Here is a 13,674-nt window from a genome sequence, read left to right as displayed (position 1 = left end):
GTCAAATATAAGCATAAATTTTCCATAAAATTTTATTTAGTAATCTACCAATATCAGCCCAATACCATAAAGTGTTAAAAATAAATGACTAAAGGTATACTATATGTAATAGCCACCTATTGTAGTAATCAGTATTAGTTTATCACAGTGGATTAATAAGGATGTTAACCAACAGCCAATTACCTATTCTAAAAGAGAAGATCCTTTACTCATAGTTGATTTCTACAACATTTATATTGAATCACTTTCTTTTGGAGACATTACTTAATGGTGTGGATTTCCACAGATATTAAACCAATAAATACATATAAACATCCTATTTTTATATCATACCAAAATGTACAAATAAAAACATAAGGTTCCATGGTACCTGAATTACTCACCTGGAAGTACCAGAATTACTTAGTTTTACCTTTCAAAGACAGGAGTTCCCTGCAGGATAACAGGTTACAAGATAAAAAAAAAACCAAACAAACAAAAAAAACTGTAAAATATAAACATGGGTTAAAGGGGATATTATCTTGATGTACAAATACTTATTTAATTTTAGATATCAGGAACATTTAATAAGTCAAAAAAATTTTCTATCTGTTAATGTCAATAAGAAGGAAACCCCAAACTGCAAAATTTGAACAATTAAGACTTACCAAGGACAATATCTACTCTTACTTTAATGAGCACATTCACATACCCTACAACCCTCATATTGAGATACCTCTTTACTCTCAAACATTTGGGGGAGACTCCCATAAAATCAATAAAAAAAATTCAGAATCGTTCACATGAAAGTATATGATTTGTGGGAGAATTTTAGTTAAAAATTACTATAATTTTTGTGAAAAATACTCAATAATTGAATTTTTACATACAAAAATTTGCTTTTAGTAATCTTGGTTTTTAATTTTAGTAATATTTCCAACAGGATACAGTGTCAATGCGAGAGAACCTCCCACATGAACTGTTTCAAAGGTTAACAGGTATGTTTAAACACTTACTTACAGGGATTTCTGACATCAACAATTCATCCAAGTTTGAAGGAAATCCAACAAAAAAATAATGCTATATCTAGGTGAAAGCATAATATCAATGATTTTTACTGAAGTCCAATTAAAGCTGTACAGTCCTTGAACCGATCCTTGCATCGATTTGACGGATCGATGACTGTTGACTGATTGATCGCTGAGGGATCGATGACCGGTGACCGATCTGATCGCAATTTTGTTATGTAAAATGACTCAAGATCTGTTTGAAATAAAAGAAATGTAAAATAAAAGTATGAATTGATGTTTAAATCTATTACATTATGTAAATATGTGTAAAATTGACAAAGAAAACAATAAAAACTGTGACCGTTCTGTGGTCACGTGATGCAATCATCAGTTTAACGGATTGGTTTGACAGATCGGTGACTGACCGCAAACTGATCGGTGACCGATGACCGATCGCAATTTTTCTTGCACGGATTGGTTCAGGTACTGTAATCCCTATGGGTTCTTGTGACAATAAACACATCCTAGCTTATGTTGTTACAAACATTTTATCATAGTTTGAAGGAAATGGGACAAAATGAAAAGGCTGCATCCAGACGACATCATAGTACAATGTAATAATAAGCAGACAAACCAATTGTTTTGAAAGGGTATACATTATAACAATATTCTAATGCATCCTTCTTAGCAACATAAGATTTCATTTGAAAATGTCTACATTTGACAGAATCAGTCCAATGACAGACCCCTTAAAATTCTTTTATATGTGTAAATATTTTATTTTCATTTTTATTTAGTGCTTTTCTGTCTAAGAAAATGTGTATAAGGTGTGGCACATGAAGGAATAAAACACAAGAGATTTTAATGCATTAACCAAGTATTTATACCTGATTACCTCCAGAAATAACCATCAAAGTGTTTGTAAAATTTGCTTTTTAAAGATATTGATAGGTCAAATTTAGTTGAAATGCATTATGGAAAAATGGCCGGTAAAATTTTCCTTCAATTTTTCCTGATATAAGCAGTCAAAAAATATCTACGTCACAGATACTTCAGGATAAATTTAAATAGCTTTTCAGTTGTTTTCTAGATGTATCGAATATATTTGTGGCAAAAGAGACCAAATTGAGAAATATGATATGCCACCCATTGCCTGATTCTTACACAGAATGGTACTTAAGTATAACTATTAATCTACCCAAGGATTTTGTAATAAAAGGATGGTTTCACTGACAAAAAAGATGTTTGAGCTGTTGCAGCATTTGTCAGACAAAATGATGTAAACTGTGAAATTTTCATGCCATTTTATTTTTGCTATTTTTGCAGTAAGAGCCATGAAAATAAAACTGTCATAAATGTTTTTTCCCCAAAACATTATTATATCACTTGGGTAAAGATCACAAACCTAAAACTGTGCAAAAAAACACAACACAAAAATTTCCCGGTATACAGTAATAAATTATCATTGCTATGCAATGTTTAACAATTTCTAATGAAACTGTGAGGTTGTTGGGTGTTTTTTTTTTATCTGAAAATATTGGCTACACATACTCTTGACACAATAGGGTAAAAGAAGGCTTAAATTTCTTGTCAATGCATGTGTCAAAATTTCATGCATAAAAATATGTTATTAAAGCAGGTTTTTATCACTATATTTGGTTAAATTAACACATTTTCTCTTAATTTTGCACCTCAGTTTAAAATGTTATTCATACATTACATAAACACTATACATATTCTCGTTCTATAAAGTGCATAATATTTTTTTTTATCAATGAAGGTATGAAATTTACTAAATATTATGCAATACACATGTTGATTTGACAAAGTTCATTTTCAGGGCCAAATTTGATCAAAACTGAACCCTTTGGTTTCAATCTACTTGGTGGTTTTGCACAAAATATATTTTTTAAAAGTTTACAATAATGGACAAGGTACAGATGTAATAGCTGACATTAAATAACTTAGATATCTAATTGGTGCACAAGTAATAGTAATGAATATACCAAAAAATTACGAAATTTAATACCAATCCAAGCTACTATTACACTGTAAGCTACACTCATAAAAATGTTTCTCAATGTTTATTTTGGTCTTCTTTAATAATATGAACTACATCCTGTATGGCAGACTTGCTACAAGTCCCTCTTTATTATATATATGACATTGAAAATCTATGTAATTAACCTCTCTGATAACACCACTACTAATTTCTCTTCCGAATTAATTAGTAGATTTGCTATCATAGGGATACATGCATTCAATGAACTTTTTCATATATTCCTTAATAAAAAGAGAGGGACTCGTAGCAAATCTACCTGTATGGAGATTAAGCTTAAAAATTGGAAAATTAGAAAAGGGAAGTGATTTATTGTTACACCAAACAAAATGTGATATGTCATGGGTATTTACATTTCCAACAAAAAAATTAACAGTGCTTCAAAAACTCGTAAGTGGTAAAAATAAAAACACTACAATACAATTTTGATGACACTTTTTCCAACAAGAAGGATGAAATAAAGAATTTAAAATGAACTTACCTTTCAAATTCTTTTAGCAGACCTTCTGTTTCAATCAATGCCATTACAGGTCCTTTATACTGTTGGAATACACGCTATCAATAACTCCCGCTAACTACTTCCATTATCCTTCAACAACTACAGGCTACAAAATCAAAATAGGAAAAGCATCTTGTATAATATCTCAACCGTAACTACAATTCAAATAATATAAAACTGTTAAATTGCTTTAATTTTAAAGTCTGAATAACTGTTTGAATTGATCACATGATCAACATGCACAGTTTCATAGCAGACGGTCATTGACTAAAGTGTTTCTATTTCCATAAATTTTCTTTCAAATATAATTCTGTAAAAATACTTTACAATGGAAACTTGTAATTTAGTTTTAATTCTTTCTAAATTACACTTGGCATTAAGATACTGTTGCTTTTTTGACAAAGAAATGTATTTGACCTTTGAACTTTTTTTACTTCAGGTGAAATTTGCCCAAGATGTGAAACTGAATACCACTATCAAACTCTGATGAAAAAAATACTAAAAGATGAAACAGGTTTTTACATTTGTTTAAAAAATAACAATTACTCATATAATAGAGTTTACTTACATGTCACGAAAGACACTTTCTTCCCTGTAAGAAAGTTAAAACCTATAATGTCTAAGCTCAAGTATCTATTGTCATAAATAGTTTAATTTAAATTCAAACACATAAAAATTACAGTTTTGTAACCATAGGTTTCATCACTATTCTGAATCTTCAACTAAACAAAAAAATACTTGGTTATTAGTTGTTTACATTTTCAATTCTGAAGCTAGACCAATGATAAAGCATCCTGCAAAAATTATTAACTAGAGATACTATGAGCAAGCTCACAAAGAGAATACCCCAGCTTCAAATGAACTTAAATGTAAACTCCTAGATTTGGATTATCTCCCTTTGGAGTCATCCACCAGTAATTACATTCCTTCATGCACTTCTACATATGATACATAACCTTCCTAAAAAATTTCATCAAAAACCATTGAGCAGTTTAAGAGGAGCTGTACTTACAAAAAATGTGGACAGACAGACAGATGGGGTGATTCCTATATACCCCCACAAACTTTATTTTCAGGGAGTATTAAAACATTGGTTGATGTTTAAAAAGTTAAACCATATATCTCCTTCTTCTACTATATGTTCATACATATCTGTCTGGATATGTAATTTGCATATCAACATTTTGCCCTAATTGATTCATTCAAATTTGGTAACCAACAAGAAAGATGAAGGGAGCAAACTTAGTGCAGAACAGATGAACAGACAGGACCAAAACAGTTTTAAAATTAATTAAAAAACACAAGTTTTAGTCAAATGACTTTTCAAAATTTTATGAACCACACATAAGCATACTGGTAGATTATACAGTATTTAAACATCTCCCAATACTATACTGAAACAGATGCTATCTTAGTGTAATCTTGTAATTTAAATTTGAATCTAAAATGTTCACATCATCTCACTAAAAGGTAATCAGTATCGATATTCAGGTAAAATGCAGTTATAATAACACCGTGAGAATTTATCAGTATTTAAAAACATATTAAGTGAAGTAAGTCATCAACACATTTGGTGCTCTTTTGGCAATACCCTTACAAAACTGCTGTTGTAGTAATTATCTCCCTTTCCTTTTGTTTTTATTCCATATCTCATTCTGAAATGGCAGACTTTGGTCTTTAACCAACATGACATTCAGTCAGACATCTGAAATATTCAAATAATCAGTCTAACAATTATTGCTGGACCTTTCCTATGTGTGCAATAAAAAAATTGACTCAAATCTGCCAGACAATTTGTCAAACATCTAAAAAATGTTGTCTGACCTAATATATTTAGTTTGAACGTTATACATCATTTCTATGTTTCTTTTTCACAACTGTTTATAAAGAATTTACTTATTATTTACTACATGTTCAACTAAGAATCATGCAAATATATAAAAAATAAGGTAAAAATTTAACCATTTTGAAAACTTTTTTAACAATCCAAAACCTTTCAGAAGGTTATATTAATGTTGTAATTTCAATAAGAGTTGAATCCAAGGTTTTGAAAGTAATAAAACGAGTCAAATTAATTAAGTTTAATTCTATATATATATCTAGAAATATATAAATAGATATATATAAATATATCTCACCATTTTTGTTCGCTACATATCACTTTACAATCAAGTCACTTTTTTCTCCAATTTCTCAGTCCTTCATTGGGAAAATCTGATGCATTTACACCAATTAGAAATTTTACAAAAATATAGATATCACTCTCTGCATGATTTTTAGGTGGACCTGTATTTATAAAGACATTTTCAAAAGAAATAAATCCTGCTACCAATATGTAGTTTAATGTTTTACACTCACACTTCAAAGTTTTCAAACCTTCAAAGTGATACAATTCATGGATTAAACTTACTTTTACCTCAAAAACCTTAACTTTACAATTGTTTTTCAGATAAAACAATTTAATGTGTTAATATTACTAGCACACAAAATTATTCAAAATACCTGAAGTAAATCCTTTTTAGGAAAAAAATGATTTTCAGGTCAAAAATATTTGTCAAAAATAAAATCTTAGTTTCTCAAAGATTATCTAAACTGATTAAGGGTACACATTCATGAGTTTAGATTGTCCTTTGATTAAATAAAAGTTATGAATAGACAAAAAACTAATAAAAGTAGAGCTGACCTTTTATCATGCATAAAATATTTGGTATTTGTTCTTTATCTTAATCAAGAACTGTTTAAGTATTTGATTGAATGACCTTTATAAATAAGGTGAAAATAATGCATATATGTTCTGTAGAAATTAATTCATTGAATACTTCATTCTAAAGCTTATTTAATATGAGGTAGATTGAACTTGTAAGAGAAAGAAGTTATGACCTAGAGAAGCTTTATCGATAGATATACATGTATCACTTATTGATGTACTAGGTCTTAGAAGACTTCGGAGGACCTTTCCACAGTCAGAGTTGATCCAGAAAATGACAGTTTTAACTGTAGTGTTAATAAAAAAAAAGCAAAAATCCCTTTCTATTGAAAAATTCACATTGACATTCTCTTAAGTCATTATATATACTGTTAACCTATCTATTTTTGTGGTAGCCAATTTTTATGGATTTTGTCAACTGAATATATTCTCAAGTACCAATTTTCAAGTTTAAACAAAGAGGCTCTCTGAAGCCTGAATCGCTCACCTTGTTAAAATTTGTCTTTTTAAGGGCAATAAATTTAAGGAGTTGTCCAACAATTTTGACTCAATAAGACTTGGTAGGATTTATTTGAAGGATCATTTCTTCCTAAAATAAAGTCATTTTTCACCTTTCAAGGGCAATAACTCTTACAAGGAGTCAATTGACAACTTTGATCCCTGGAGACTTTTCTAGGCTTTATAATAAGGATTATTTCAGCAACTGAAAGAATTCAGCAAAACCTAATAGTTTTGGAGATATATGTGAACAAGAGGCTTCCAGGAGCCTGAATCGCTCACCTCATTAAAGTTTGTCTTTCAAGAGCAATAAATTTCACAAGGAGTTGTCCAACAATTTTGACTCAACAAGACTTTAGTAGAACTACCTTAAGGATGATTTCAGCAACTGAAAGTTTCTTTCTATCTATTACAGTTATCAAGATATTGGCTGAAAACTGTAAAAAAAAAAAAAAGGAATTTTTCATCTTTCAAGGACAACAACTCTTACAAGGAGTCACCTGACAACTTTGATCCCAGAAGACTTTTGAAGGCCTTATAATAAGGGTCATTTTAGCAAGTGAAATAATTATGCTAAACCTAACGGTTTTGGAGACATATGCAAAAAAAACACTCAGTCTGACCCCTATGTTCAATTTTTTTAGTAATGGTGGCCATGTTCTTCAACAGGTCAAAACTCCCCACATCAGTTCTATGTAGGATACCCCAAGAAACATTCATACCAAGTTTGATTCCAATTGGTCGACTGATGTCAGGGGAGAAGATTTTGAACACTTTCACCCTATGTCAGAATTTGGCTAAACCTAACGGTTTTGGAGATATATGCTAAAAACTACTGTCTGACCCCTTTGTTCTATTTTTAGTAACAGCAGCCATGTTTTTCGACAGATCATAAATCCCTACATCAGTTTTATGCAGGATACCCCATACATTTTAACTTGAATAATTTAAGCCCTCACAGTCATCAATTCTCTCCGACTCACAGGCAATCGATAGTGAGTCGAATATAACGACTGAATTATTCGTGTTAGATACCCCAAGCAACATTCATACCAAGTTTGGTTCCAATTGGTCAAGTGGTCTCAGAGGAGAAGATTTTTGACAGAAATAACATTCAAAATAGCAAAAAACATTGAAAAAGGGCAATAACTCCAACATGGCATGACAGATTAAAATGAAAATTTGAAAACAGATAGATCTCATCATGCTGAACACTTTTACCCAGTCAGAATTTGGCTACCAGTAAAACTAACAGTTTTGGATATATGCAAAAAACTACTGTCTGACCCCTATGTTCTATTTTTAGTAATGGTGGCCATGTTTTTCCACAGATAAAAAATCCCCACTACAGTTCTATGCAGGATACCCCAAAAAACATTCATACCAGGTTTGGTTCCAATTGGTCAAGTAGTGTCAGAGGAGAAGATTTTTTAAAGAAATAATATTAAAAAGAGCAAAAAACTATTGTCCGACACCTATTTTTTATTTTTAGTAATAATTTGTCTTCCTGACAAAAAATAAGGTTTGGCAATACGATATATAACTAGAGTGTTACAATTTCATAGAAATATGAAGTTACAGAAAACAGATTTTATAAGGATATCCACTGAAAAAAATGCAATAATTCTTTGCTGTATGGATGGGACAGAAGTCATTGTTACTGTCCAATTCTAACCCTGACAAAGTGAAACTAATAAAATTATGGTTTTTAAGGATGTTTTGCGATCAAAATAGCATACAAACAGTAGTGCAGCATTTTACTAACAACCAAGGGTTTAATTACCTCAATGGCTGTGTTAATGGGGCAAAGAAACATACATTCTATGTCTAGTTTAGTTCAGAAAGCATTTTACTTATTTTGACCCTTTCTACACCACTTCTTAATTCACTTACACTTTATTCCTAGCATGTTTCCACCTCTGGACATCAACCAATTTTGAAGGAGTATCACAGTCCCAGGATCACAGCCCATTATATTTACTTCATGTTTAACCATAACTTTTTAAACTGAAACTAATAATAACAATAAAGACAAGGTCTGCTTGTATATAATGTTTGACTAATTATAAAAAATTATGAATTTAACTTATGAAACTATTCAATGTATTAAGAAATAACATATATTAATAATAACAATGACATCTTTAAGTAGCAATTATCATTAACAAGTGTCCCAAACAATAGTAGGGGTTCAGGTTTAATTTCAAGAGTGAAATGCCTACAAGAAGAAAATGAAAAGTCCTCAACAAGAGAAAATATAAAACATGGTAAGTCCTGATCCTGGATAAATGAAATTTCAATGGTCCTACATTAGAATTTGAGGGTCCCAGATCTCAGACCAGTACTTATTTTAACACCTGAATGGTCCTGCATCAGAAATTGAGGGCCCCAGTCCTTGGACCAGTGCTAATTTTAACATCTACATGGTCCTGCATCAGAAATTGAGGGCTCCAGTCCTTGGACCAGCGTTTATTTTAACAACTGAATGGTCCTGCATCAGAAATTGAGGATCCCTGACCTCAGACCAGTGATAATTGACCTCTTAGCCCACACATGATGGGCACCTTCATCTACAGTGGAGAGTTCATCAGGTCTTATTAACCGCAACAAGAGAAAATATAAAACATAATAAGCCCAGGTCCTGGGTAACTGAAATTTCAATGGTCCTGCATTAAACATTGAGGATCCCAGATCTCGGACAAGTGCTAATTGTAACACCTGAATGGTCCTGCATCAGATATTGAGGGCACAGACCTTGGGCAAGTGCTAATTTTAACACCTGAATGGTCCTGCATCAGAAATTGAGGGTTGCTGACCTCAGACCAGTGATAATTTTAATTCCTGAATGGACCTCTTAGCCCACACATGATGGGCACCTTCATCTATAGTGAAGAGTTCATCAGGTCTTATTTAAGTACCAAAGATATAAAATCATGACTGTTGACTTGTTAGAGAAGCGACAGTTCAAAGTAAACAAACATAAAAATCCTTTTATTAATAAAAACATCAATAAATATAGCACATTACTGAGATTTGTATCACAATAATTAACACAGTATATAGTAAAATATTGAAGATATAAAGATCATCTCTTGGTGTTAGGGAGATTTAATATGGACATCAAATTAATACAACAAATTGATAGCCATATAAATAAAAATAATGATGTTTGTGGACGACTTCAGTGATTTTTGTTATCTTCCAAAATTTTATTTGACATTTCATCCTGAAATGCTTTCAGTTGAAGTACAATTATTATTACCTATAGGTGGCAGATCAAAGACACAAAAATATTAACCACTCCATCGATCAGAGATGGAATTTTATGAAGAAAATTCCTGTAAATTACTATATGAAATTTTTCACTTTTTTAGTTAATGTGATTCTTTTTTATTAAGATCTTTTTAGTTCCATTATTCCCAGTATAATGTGTTTCGCCCAAGCTTAATAAAATGTTTTTTTCTCTTTTTGTCAAGGCTGATTAAAAAAAATTTATCTGTTTCACATCATACACGGCACACAAATATTTCGAAAAAAAAGCATTGATAGCCAGGATTTTCTTATTTAACAATCTTTTGCCATTGACTTAAAGACAAAAAACATAACAAATCCAGTAGTTCCTGACAACAATAAAAACAAAGAGTTACAAACTATTCAACTTACCGCATGTTCTTTTTTAAACTAAACTTCTAATATAAATGGTAACTTCTTATTGTATATACAGATAATAAAGCTATAATAAAAAGCTCCAAGATGAACTGTAAAAAAATAACTATATATAGAATGCATATGCATAGAGATATTAATACAAAGCAAAAGCAGAGTACAGTTCACATGTGTACATGTATTAATTAGATAAATATATAATCATATATAATCTTTGTCATGGAAGCACAACCAGAGATTTAAGACATGAATCATTTATTTACTACCATTTAAATTGTTTCCACTGCTTGATTTACAATACATGTATTACTTTACAGCTAGAGGTATTCCTAGTTATAAACAGGATATTATTTCATGCTATTCAACATTATCTAGAACATAGTGCACGTAATTATGGTGAACATAAGTCATAATCATAATAAAAACCCATGTCTTAGTACAGAAGTAATGTTCAAAAGGGAACCCATGTCAGTACAGAAGTAATGTTAAAAAGGCAACTTATCTGTTAAAAAATTAAAATTGCAGTCTTTATGAGTACTATAAATAAATTTGGTTGGATTTGCTTGTGTATAACATTGTTACTAAATAAAAGCTATCTTTTCATATTTGGTTGGAATTCAGACAGTACATAAAAACCAACATGGACAAATAAGTTAAACAACATGACAGTGTAATGTTTTGTATTTGTAAATTATCTATGATAAAACTTCATTGTATAATAATTTCCTTGCAATTATTTACCTTTTTTTCATATACCGGTACATGTATATGTAAGTATATTTTTTCTAGGAGGATATTTAATAATATTATGGATTAAAATTAATGTGTAAAACATCCGATATATATGATACTATTGGATGTTTCATTTATTCCTTGGCTTAGCTTGGCATTAAATTCTCTTTATTACTCCTCCCCAAACCCAACCTGAAATTTTACCTCAAAATATTAGTGGCATCACATCATTAAAGCAGTGTAATGTGCTAACAAATTATTTTGACAATATTTTTTTTTTTTTTTTTAGTTTTTCACAACCTTGGCTTACATTTACATTAATTTGCTTGTAACAATCACATCTGGAATTAATTAATCTCTATCAATCACTCGATCATTTAAATGTAACTGTGGTGTTTAAGTTCTACAGGTTCTATTTCAGAATTGGCTATGATAAAAATTTTGTCTATTGAAAAATAACATAAATTTTCCATGGGCATATTGTTTATTGCGCGAAGTGTAATAAACAAAATATGCAGATGGAAAATTTATGTTATTTTTCAATAGACAAAATTTTTATCATAGCCAATTCTTATAAATTAATTTTAAAACATATTTTGATCTTTAAAAATGAAAAAAGTAGCTCTGAATTTAACTTAATTGGGGTGTGTCAATATTTTTTTTATCCATTCAGATATAACAAAATTATTTTAACCAATCAGATTACAGTATTTATCTCATATGAAAGATGCAGATAAAACTACTGATGTTTCTACGGTCGAAACAGGTTTCTTTATGCTTGTGTTATGTTGGTTCCATTAAAGAGGGTTGACTAACAAAAAACAAAAACAAAAGATAAACGAGATAAAAAAAAACCAATGCTGGCTGTGATTCTTTTAACTTATACACCTTTCTCTAAACACTTGACAAGTTTTAAAATGGATGGTCACAGCTGTTACCTTAATGAAAAAATGTTATTCGAATTTGAAAATTCTGCTCAGTTCCTGATAGGAAAAACATTTCTGTAAATTTTATTAGTGCATTTTCTTCTTGCGCTGTAAAGTCTTATCTCCATAATGATTTCTAAATATACCCCTATTTTGTGAAAACACTGAGATTTCCCATGCTATTTATAGACCCTTCACTTCCAGTGATCAGTACTGCACTGCAAGTCTACTAACCCCACATGCCATTCTGAGGATTGTGAGTTGACACATGTAGGATCATGCTGACATATGCAGGTTAAAGTTACGGTAAACTCCACTGAATGTTGCAAAATTAGCATTGAAGCTTATGGGAAGTGGAATTAGTGGTTTCTAACCTTATATTGACCTCGGACTTTGTCCTTGGTTAATATAACATGATTAGGTCCATATATATATATATATATATATATATATATATATATATATATATATATATATATATATATATATATATATATATATATAATGTATTGACTTTGCTTAAAGTCCATAAATATTCTTACTTCCATTAAGTGTAATGATAAATCAGACCCAATATACTAGGTGATTCGAGAATAGACCACTTCTAGTCCCATGCCGACAGCTCATTTACTTTGTTCTTTTGTACGTATTAGTATGGTTATTTTATGTTCTTTGATTTCTGTGCCTATTTTACCTGTCTGTTCTTTTTCCCTCGATTCATTCATTTGATTTCCGCTTTAATCTTGGCTCCTAAGTTGCCTTTCTTACCAATTAACGGGGATAGTAAAGAACAGTGGAGTGAAATGAGAATATATAATATATTTGTGCCAATAAAGAATATTATTATTATTATTATTATAAGGAATTCGCGTATGAAAGGCCGTTCCACTTGTGGCCGTTCGCATGGGCAAATCACAAACAAACGATAAGCGATAACGAACACGCTAAGGAAATATTTCACTCGAGAAGAAAAGAAAAAAATAAAGTAAAAAAATAAAAGAAAACGCCTTTAACAGTTAAATTCGTTAAACGCGTCAACATATCAGAACCTTAAAGGCCTTAAAGAGCAGAGACATAAATATGTGTGTGCTATTTGTCTATGGTTAAAACCAGGGACACACTGGTCAAATGTGTCAGTATTAATTACCATTTCACGCAAATATTAAAGACTTGTCATTTCTTTTTCTATGCTTATTTTACCCGACGTAGCGACGAGCTTTAACCACCCGGGGGGAGGGGGGTAATTTGAGTTCAATGAGTAGGTACAGATGTGCGGCCCACTTCGGTCTACTTTTTATGATTAGTGATATATGAAAAGGGTAGGCATTTTATTTGCAGTGTATGTGTATGGGGTTAACATTTACAAATAGGCTATATATTTACACAAGTTTATTGATTTGGCATCAATTAAATCATCCTTAAAATTATCAAAGTAAATAAAGATTTACACTTGACTGATAAGAAGGATGGGATCCAAATAGCTCTGTCTTCAGATACAATGTCATATGTTCAGATCAGCACTCTGCTGTGATATGTAGATACTGATAAATGCCATGGAAATATATGAATAATGGGTTACATAAATGCATTACGTACAA

At 30.7% G+C, this 13,674-nt stretch overlaps 1 protein-coding gene across 2 annotated transcripts in view; it reads right to left on the bottom strand.

Annotated features, from left to right (window-relative positions):
* LOC148616147 (PH domain leucine-rich repeat-containing protein phosphatase 2-like) overlaps nt 1-8,786 on the bottom strand; it is a 58,068-nt gene extending 49,282 nt beyond the window's left edge. Inside the window, exons 1-4 of one of the 2 annotated variants that reach the window (XM_088582870.1) lie at nt 8,646-8,786; nt 5,145-5,252; nt 4,116-4,139; nt 3,530-3,653 (exon numbers count right to left, since the gene is read on the bottom strand). In XM_088582870.1, the coding sequence (XP_088438996.1) occupies nt 3,530-3,573 (44 nt within the window). In that variant the 5' untranslated portion in view covers nt 3,574-3,653; nt 4,116-4,139; nt 5,145-5,252; nt 8,646-8,786. Of the gene's footprint in view, nt 1-3,529; nt 3,754-4,115; nt 4,140-5,144; nt 5,253-8,645 lie in introns of those variants that run through there. The other variant, XM_088582869.1, reaches the window with a different exon arrangement.
* Nucleotides 8,787-13,674: the final 4,888 nt, after the last annotated feature.

The sequence above is a fragment of the Perna viridis genome, chromosome 5, assembly GCF_037379345.1.
Source record: "Perna viridis isolate PV_CMFRI_1.1 ecotype Kerala chromosome 5, ASM3737934v1, whole genome shotgun sequence".
Lineage (NCBI taxonomy): Eukaryota > Metazoa > Mollusca > Bivalvia > Mytilida > Mytilidae > Perna > Perna viridis.
This window is presented reverse-complemented; position numbering and strand designations above follow the sequence as displayed.